This window comes from Entelurus aequoreus, linkage group LG14, assembly GCF_033978785.1.
Source record: "Entelurus aequoreus isolate RoL-2023_Sb linkage group LG14, RoL_Eaeq_v1.1, whole genome shotgun sequence".
Classification (NCBI taxonomy): Eukaryota; Metazoa; Chordata; class Actinopteri; order Syngnathiformes; family Syngnathidae; genus Entelurus; species Entelurus aequoreus.
The window spans coordinates 61,158,415-61,168,414 of NC_084744.1; the positions used below are offsets into that span (position 1 = coordinate 61,158,415).

The 10,000-nt window shown below is 40.0% G+C and overlaps 1 protein-coding gene across 1 annotated transcript in view; it reads right to left on the bottom strand.

Moving 5' to 3' along the window:
- The window catches only part of ctnnd2b (catenin (cadherin-associated protein), delta 2b), a 287,545-nt gene that overhangs the window by 12,759 nt on the left and 264,786 nt on the right, over nt 1-10,000 (bottom strand). The window contains 1 exon segment of the mRNA XM_062070403.1: nt 4,806-5,061. Coding sequence (XP_061926387.1) covers nt 4,806-5,061 — 256 coding nt within the window.

Below are 10,000 nucleotides of genomic sequence, written 5' to 3' on the forward strand. Positions count from 1 at the left end.
TCACAACATAGAGGCTAATGCCACCACTTTAGCTCACAATACAATAATTGTTTGTTCCCAAATATTTTGAAGTTGCACAGATTACATTTTGGGCACATATGTGACTAAAATGGTTGTAAATTCAAGCCCTGGAAATATTACTTAATTACTTCAATTAAAGTAATACCTGGATCGGGATAATTTGGCTTGTATATATATATATATATATATATATATATATATATATATATATATATATATATATATATATATATATATATATATATATATATATATATATATATAAATTATGGCAAGCCGTTAAGGAAATTAAATATATATGGAAGTCCAAATAGAAATGAGAAACTTTTATATATACTGTAAATAAGAAAGACTTAGAGTCTGTCTGCTGATCTAAAAAAGAGCCAAAGCTGTCAAAAAGCTGAGGGACCGTCTTCAAAGTGCAATGCTGAAACAATTAATGCAAACAATAAAATGTAACTTCCAGGGCTTGAGATTAACGTAGTCCCGTCGTCCCGGGGATGGTTAAAAAATTCACGGGACGAAATTAAATGCTCCCCGGGACGATGGCTTTTAACCATTTTTTTCCGTTTTCTTTTTATGTATTTATTCATTTTACATTTTATATTAAATGTCTTGGTTTTTCCACCCTCTGAAAATCCTATGAAATGTTTAACAAGCCATCCTATAATAATACAACAGCTATAAATGTAACAATACAATAAAACAAATATATTTAATGATTTTTTCATTATTTTAACAATAGGCTAATGTATATTACTTTATATAGATTCTACAAGAAACACAAAACTTAAAAACTAAATTATTTACAATTGCAGACACAAGGTTCTTGTTCTGCAGTGCTGTGTGCTAATGTGCTTCGTACACCTGCAGGACCGCAAGCAAGGTCGCATAGAAAATGCGGACTGGATTTTGAGTGATGTGGGCATTTTCTATATGAACAAGTGCAATGGATTGGATACCGACGCACTAAAAGGGCTCTCTACCTTACACTATGAAGTGAGGGAAAACTGAGTGAATAATGAGAGGTTATATTATTATTTATTTAAACTTATATTTGGGCCACTTTATAATGAATATGTTGGCATGTATTTGTAAAAAAAAAAAAAAAAAAAAAAAAAAAAAAAAAAGATTTTTTTTTTTTTTTTTTTAAAACACCAAATTATTTAGGGGGGCTTAAGAACATTTTAGGGGGGCTTGAGCCCCCCTAAAATAGGCCTAACAATGCCAATGCTGGGAGGACTGAGCAAAGCCTCCAGGAAAGGAAGGAAGATGTTTGATTTGGCCCCAGGACCGAGGTGTGTCCACACCAGCGCTCAACTCATCTTCTAACAAATAATTCCATCCATCCATCTTCTTCCACTTATCCGAGGTCGGGTCGCGGGGGCAGCAGCCTAAGCAGGGAAGCCCAGACTTCCCTCTCCCCAGCCACTTCGTCCAGCGCTTTCCAGGGGATCCTGAGGCGTTCCCAGGCCAGCCGGGAGACATAGTCTTCCCAACGTGTCCTGGGTCTTCCCCGTGGCCTCCTACCGGTCGTGCCCTAAACACCTCCCTAGGGAGGCGTTCGGGTGGCATCCTGACCAGATGCCCGAACCACCTCATCTGGCTCCTCTCCATGTAGAGGAGCAGCGGCTTTACTTTGAGCTCCTCCCGGATGGCAGAGCTTCTCACCCTATCTCTAAGGTAGAGCCCCGCCACCCGGCGGAGGAAACTCATTTCGGCCGCTTGTACCCGTGATCTTGTCCTTTCGGTCATAACCCAAAGCTCATGACCATAGGTGAGGATGGGAACGTAGATCGACCGGTAAATTGAGAGCTTTGCCTTCCGGCTCAGCTCCTTCTTCACCACAACGAATCGATACAGCGTCCGCATTACTGAAGATGCCACACCAATCCGCCTGTCGATCTCACGATCCACTCTTCCCTCACTCGTGAACAAGACTCCCAGGTACTTGAACTCCTCCACTTGGGGCAGGGTCTCCTCCGCAACCCGGAGATGGCACTCCACCCTTTTCCGGGCGAGAACCATGGACTTGGACTTGCTGATTCTCATCCCAGTCGCTTCACACTCAGCTGCGAACCGATCCAGCGAGAGCTGAAGATCCTGGCCAGATGAAGCCATCAGGACCACATCATCTGCAAAAAGCAGAGACCTAAACCAGCAGCCACCAAACCAGATCCCCTCAACGCCTTGACTGCGCCTAGAAATTCTGTCTAACAAATAATTAATGGCACATTTCCTGAAATAGTCGACTGTCTGAAAGCCTACTGGACTAATATTTTCAAACATCTTGCAGAAGTATGGGGTATCGGACAGTCTGATTGTGGCGGTCCGCTCCATGTACGATCAGTGTCAGAGTTTGGTCCGCATTGCCGGCAGTAAGTCGGACACGTTTTCCAGTGAGGGTTGGACTCCGCCAAGGCTGCCCTTTGTCACCCATTCTGTTCATAACTTTTATGGACAGAATTTCTAGGAGCAGTCAAGGCGTTGAGGGGATCCGGTTTGGTGGCTGCAGGATTAGGTCTCTGCTTTTTGCAGATGATGTGGTCCTGATGGCTTCATCTGGCCAGGATCTTCAGCTCTCACTGGATCGGTTCGCAGCCGAGTGTGAAGCAACTGGGATGAGAATCAGCACCTCCAAGTCCGAGTCCATGGTTCTCGCCCGGAAAAGGGTGGAGTTCCATCTCCAAGTTGGGGAGGAGACCCTGCCCCAAGTGGAGGAGTTCAAGTACCTGGGAGTCTTGTTCACGAGCGAGGGAAGAGTGGATGGTGAGATCGACAGGCGGATCGGTGCGGCGTCTTCAGTAATGCGGACGCTGTATCGATCCGTTGTGGTGAAGAAGGAGCTGAGCCGGAAGGCAAAGCTCTCAATTTACCGGCCGATCTACGTTCCCATCCTCACCTATGGTCATGAGCTTTGGGTTATGACTGAAAGGACAAGATCACGGGTACAAGCGGCCGAAATGAGTTTCCTCCGCCGGGTGGCGGGTCTCTCCCTTAGAGATAGGGTGAGAAGCTCTGTCATCCGGGAGGAGCTCAAAGTAAAGCCGCTGCTCCTCCACATGGAGAGGAGCCAGATGAGGTGGTTGGGGCATCTGGTCAGGATGCCACCCGAACGCCTCCCTAGGGAGGTGTTTAGGGCACGTCCGACCGGTAGGAGGCCAAGGGGAAGACCCAGGACACGTTGGGAAGACTATGTCTCCCGGCTGGCCCGGGGACGCCTCGGGATCCCCCGGGAAGAGCTGGACGAAGTGCCTACCATACCCTACCAACTTTATTTATAAAGCCCTTTAAAAACAACCACAGTTGAAGAACAAAGGGCTGTACACCACAAAGAAATAGAGGCAAAGGACAGACTAAAAAATAACATTTAAAACAGAAGTAAAATACACATTGAAAAAGCAAATAAATAGCAAAAAAGAAAAAAAAGCCTGCTTAGGCTGCTGCCCCCGCGACCCGACTTCAGATAAGCGGAAGAAGATGGATGGATGGATCTTGCAGATGCACAACATTTTAAAATTGACGCCTTGTGCAGAAAGTTTGGAATTCCACCAAACTATCAAAAAATTAAGCAGACTTTTAGGGATAATATCGCCTTTGCGTCATTAATACTAGAGCTGCAGCTATCAAATATTTTAGTAATCGAGTATTCTATTGAATATCCCGATCGATTAATCGAGTAATCGAACAAATCATATGTTTGCCTAATTAAGGTTTGATTATACATGTTAAGATGTGCCCTCAATTATTGTGTTTGGCCTAATTGGCTTTTATTTCCTAAATGCCTGTTTTCATTATTGAAGGCTGACACGCACAGCTGAAATGCGTCCGTGGTCGATTGTGCCAATTTGTGTGTGCTAATAAAAACGGGTGCATACCGTATTTCCTTGAATTGCCGCCGGGAATATAGTATTCGCTTGCCTAGAATTACAGCCGGGTCAAACTCGTTTCGCAAAATAATTAGCGCATGCTTGGCACTTCCGCCGGGTCAAATATGAGTCATTAAATGACTTCCGCCTCCTGGTGGTAGAGGGCGCTAGTGATCCTTCTTGCGACTGCTGGTACTGCAGAAGACCGGTGCTGCAGAAGAAGACAACACGCAGCAAGAGTGAGCAGCCATTGTTTGCTTCCACTTTTACCAAGGAGGATTACATATCTAAAATAAAACAGTTTTCTGAACTGGACTTTCAATCAAAGCAGGAGGTAATGCTTAAAGGAAGATCTCCATCGAAACAGAGAGACTTTTAAAACTGAAGAAAGATAAGGAATACTTCTATAGAAGCTGCGCATGGACTCATTTATACCTAAAGGTAAGACCATAATAACGTTTTTTTTTATTAAATGTGCTTTTCATGATAAGGTAAGCGCCGGAGTGAGAAGAGGTTTTAAAATAATTAGCGCATGCTTGCCAATCCTGCATGCTTTTGGTAAACGCAGGAGTGAGAAGAGGTTTTAAATTAATTAGCGCCCCGGCGGCTATTCAAGGAAATACGGTATGTGCTTTGTGCAAGTGGAGCCTATCCAAAGCATGAGAATTGGTCGCAAGCCTGAAATACTCATTTCGCCCACAAGATGGCGGCAAAAAAACAGCATGTAAATTGACTTTTAAAATGACGCGGGCCAACTTGAAGGCGCTGGCGGCCGCAGAAGGCCCGTGAGCCGCAGTTTCTTTAGCACATTTTTAAATGTTCCAATAAAAAGAAGAGATTTTATCATCAAAAACAATGAATATGTATTAGCTTACACAAAAAAGGATATAATATCCGTCTTCCCAATCCACTTACTTGTCTCCTTTGGTGCGGGCGACGCCAATGAGCTTCTCGATGCCCCCGGCGTCCCTCAGGGCCTTGGTGTTCTCCATGTTTTTGGTGATGACCTCGTGCAGAGCGCAGCAGATGGCCGTGATGGTGTCGTCTGACATCGTCTTTCCGACAAGAGCGCAGCTGTTGGCGACGCTGCCGCCGCCGCTTCCTCCGCCGCCGCTGTTGTTCGTGCTGCCACCGGGCAAACGGTGCACCAGGTCCCGCATGGCGTATTTACCTGCAGGAATGATCATTCCTCAAAATTAGTCAAATACAAAAGGCAAGAGCATTGAAGTTGTCACGTTGTGTAAATGGTAAATAAAAAGAGAATACAACAAATCCTTTTCAACTTATATTCAATTGAATAGACTGCAAAGACAAGATATTTCATGTTCTCACTGAGTAACTTTGTTTATCTTTTGCAAATATTAGCTAATTTGGAATTTGATGCCTGCAACATGTTTAAAAAAAAGCTGAGAAAATTGAGGAATGCTCATCAAATACTTATTTAGCTATGGAAATGCCCCCCTCTACCTCAAAGAACTGCTCACCCCCAAATCCTCCACACGACACCTCCGCTCCGGACAGGCTAACCTCCTCCAACCTCCGAGGACAAAGCTACGAACTATGGGAGACCGGGCTTTCTGCTCCGCCGCTCCCAGTCTGTGGAACGCTCTCCCTGACCACCTGAGGGCACCAAAGACTGTGGATGCTTTTAAAAAAGCCTTTTTTTAAAGATATATGCATACTAGTTATAGCTATTTGGCTGATCCAGTTTTTATTTATTTTTTATTTTTTTATTATGTTTTTATTTATTTATTTAATTTAATTATTATTTTTTTATTTGTATTTTTTATTTTTTTATTTTATTTTAATTTTATATATGGTTATTTACAGCTAGAATTCACCAACTCGAGTATTTCATATATATATATATATATATATATATATATATATATATATATATATATATATATATATATATATATATATATATATATATATATATATATATATATATATATATATATATATATATATAAATATATATATATATATATATATATATGAAATACTTGACTTTCAGTGAATTCTAGCTATATATATATATATATATATATATATATATATATATATATATATATAAATATATATATTTATTTTATTTACATAGAAAAAAATAAAAAATACTTGAATTTCAGTGTTCCGGTGGCTAGCCATTAGATGGCAGTATTGTCCTGTTTAACTTCTCCGTTCATGATGAGTATATCATTTCGGCCGCCATGTCTGTAATTTCCTCATTCTTCTGCTTCGTCTCCTTGTTGTGTGCGCAGTTGTGCACTCTCTAAAAGCCCTAGATGTTATGACGTCTTTGGGCAGGCAAGCTGTTTATATTGTGGGAAAGCGGACGTGAGAACAGGCTGTCCCCACTCGGTCTCAGGTCTGCATTGAGCTGGAGGGGGCGTGGCCTCCAGCTCCGGCTGAATACCGGGAGTTTGTCGGGAGAAAATCTCTGCCGGGAGGTTGTCGGGAGAGGCGCTGAATACCGGGATTCTCCCGCTAAAAACGGGAGGGTTGGCAAGTATGCATTACAGCAAAACTATCAAAATATGTCGGCCTATTTTATAAGGTGAGACACTCTCTGCCTCTTGAAGCACTCCTAATCCTGTATGGATCCTGGTTTGAACCACATCTGAATCCCTGCATCATCATATGGCGCAACACTTCTCCAAGTTATCAAGATAAATGACGAGTCCTTCAAAAAGGAAGTAGTACGAGCCACAACGCGGTCGGACTTTAAACGCTCCCTCAAATCCACTCTTTTAGAAGACGGATCCTCCGAAGAGCAACGTCTTACATGTGTGATGTAAGACGTGGCGTGGAAGACTCAGACTTAGACTTCCTTTATTGGCGTTCATAGAAGCTGAATGACCGGCTCTGTGAGCTCATTCCCATCACGAGAAAAAACCACTGGCTCAAAGGGCAAATGCCGTAAACTCAAACGCACAAGCTTTAGTATAACATGCAAAGGCCCAAAGATCTGGAACGAACTTGACAGTCCAATCACGCGATCTACTTCATTGAGAAAATGCAATAAACTCCCTTCTTGTCTCTCATGGACACACACACCCGTTGTTGTTGTTGACTTCGGACTGACTAGCGACTGCGCGACACCAAGGCCGCGGAACAGAGAAACGCGGCAGGCTTACACACACACACACATGCATCCACAAAAAATATACACCACACACACATCCCCCCCCCATCCAACTCCCCTTGACGCAAATCCCTTAGGTGTGATGGACGGCTGGCTGCAGCCTGCCACCGTGGCCCCCACTTCCCTCCCCTCTATTGCAAGTCTCCAGATGTATGTTGTAATACAGGGGTCAGCAACCTTTTTGAAAGCAAGAGCTACTTCTTGGGTAGTGATTAATGCGAAGGGCTACCAGTTTGATACAGACTTAAATAAATTGCCAGAAATAGCCAATTTGCTCAATTTACCTTTAACTCTATGTTATTATTAATAATTAATGATATTTACACTTAATTGAACGGTTTAAAAGAGGAGAAAACACGAAAAAATTGACAATTAAATTTTGAAACATAGTTTATCTTCAATTTTGACTCTTTAAAATTCAAAATTCAACTGAAAAAAAGAAGAGAAAAACTAGCTAATTCGAATCTTTTTGAAAAAATTAAAAAAATAATTTATGGAACATCATTAGTAATTTTTCCTGATTAAGATTAATTTTAGAATTTTGATGACATGTTTTAAATAGGTTAAAATCCAAGCTATATTTCTAACAAAGACAAATCATTATTTCTTCTAGATTTTCCAGAACAAATTTTTTAAAAAGAAATTCAAAAGACTTTGAAACAAGATTTAAATTTGATTCTACAGATTTTGTAGATTTGCCAGAATAATTTTTTTGAATTTGAATCATAATAAGTTTGAAGAAATATTTCACAAATATTCTTCGTCGAAAAAACAGAAGCTAAAATGAAGAATTAAATTAAAATTAATGTATTATTCTTTACAATAAAAACAATAAATTTACTTAAACATTGATTTAAATTGTCAGGAAAGAAGAGGAAGGAATTTAAAAGGTAAAAAGGTATATGTGTTTAAAAATCCTAAAATCATTTTTAAGGTTGTATGTTTCCTCTAAAATTGTCTTTCTGAAAGTTATAAGAAGCAAAGTAAAAAAATGAATGAATTTATTTAAACAAGTGAAGACCAAGTCTTTAAAATATTTTCTTGGATTTTCAAATTCTATTTGAGTTTTGTCTCTCTTAGAATTAAAAATGTCGTGCAAAGCGAGACCAGCTTGCTAGTAAAAAAATAACATTTAAAAAAATAGAGGCAGCTCACTGGTAAGTGCTGCTATTTGAGCTATTTTTAGAACAGGCCGGCGGGCTACTCATCTGGTCCTTACGGGCTACCTGGTGCCCGCGGGCACCGCCTTGGTGACCCCTGTTGTAATATGTATATGTGCTTTGCTATGGAGGTTTTTTCCCACTCCAGTCTAGATTGTATTTTTTTTACTCATCCTCCCCCAGCGTTTACCTTTTTCAGATTTTTTACGGGGCGCCTTGTGGCGACCCATCAGCGTTCCTGTTCTGTAACACTGTACACTGTTTGTTTGTCTCATCTTGAACGGGTTTTTGTACTAAAAACAAAGTTTCGTTGTACTCGTGCAATGGCAATAAAGACCTACCTACCTACCTTTTGAAACATGAATTATTGCTACATTATACAAACCCCAAAGGATGAAATACAATACCAATCATACAAAGCCAGGGACGTATTCTTGTTTGTTTATTCATTAAAGACCATCTATTATTGTAGTTTGCATATTGAAATATTGGCAAAAATAACAACGTGCAAGACTACCAACTCCCAGAAAATGATTTCAAGAGTACAAATTGAAACTGTAAGGACGTATGAAATGGTTTAGGACAGGAATGTCAAAGTGGTTTCCATTGAGGGCCACATGGTAGTTATGAGGGCCGCTTGTAACAGTCAATAATGTTGGCTAGACTACTGCAATGCACTTCTTGTCGGGATCCCCAACAAGAACATCCAGAAGCTGCAGTACTTACAGAATAGTGCTGCTAGGATCCTGATGAGAGTGCGGAAATACCACCATATCAAACCAATTCTTAAATCCCTTCACTGGCTTCCTGTTCCACTCAGGATTGAATACAAAGTCTCCCTACTAACCCACCAGTGCCTCCATGGACAGTGCTTTCTGCTCCGCTGCTCCCAGTCTGTGGAACGCTCTCCCTGACCACCTGAGGGCACCACAGACTGTGGATGCTTTTAAAAAAGGCTTAAAAACCCTTCTTTAAAAAAAAAAATAATTTTTTTTTTTAGATATATGCATACTAGTTCTAGCTATAAGGCTGTTCTAGTTTTTATTGTTATTTATTTTTATTTATTTATTTATTTTTTAATACACTGTAGCACTTTGAGGTTGTTTACTCAATGTAAAGTGCTTTTTACAAATCAAATCTATTATTATTATTATTATTATTATTAGGGATGGCCGATAACGGCTTTTTGCCGATATCCGATATTCCGATATTGTCCAACTCTTTAATTTCCGATACCGATATCAACCGATACCGATATCAACCGATATATACAGTCGTGGAATTAACACATTATTATGCCTAATTTGGACAACCAGGTATGGTGAAGATAAGGTACTTTAAAAAAAAATATTAATAAAATAAAATAAGATAAATAAATTAAAAACATTTTCTTGTAAAAAAGAAAGTAAAACAATATAAACACAGTTACATTGAAACTAGTAATTAATGAAAATGAGTAAAATTAACTGTTAAAGGTTAGTACTATTAGTGGAGCAGCAGCACGCACAATCATGTGTGCTTACAGACTGTATTCCTTGCAGACTGTATTGATATATATTGATATATAATGTAGGAACCAGAATATTAATAACAGAAAGAAACAACCCTTTTGTGTGAATGAGTGTAACAAAAAAAACAAAAAAACAAAACAAACGATACCGATAATAAAAAAAACGATACCGATAATTTCCGATATTACATTTTAACGCATTTATCGGCCGATAATATCGGCAGGCCGATATTATCGGACATCTCTAATTATTATTATTATTATATGCCTCTGGATTTTATTATTAATT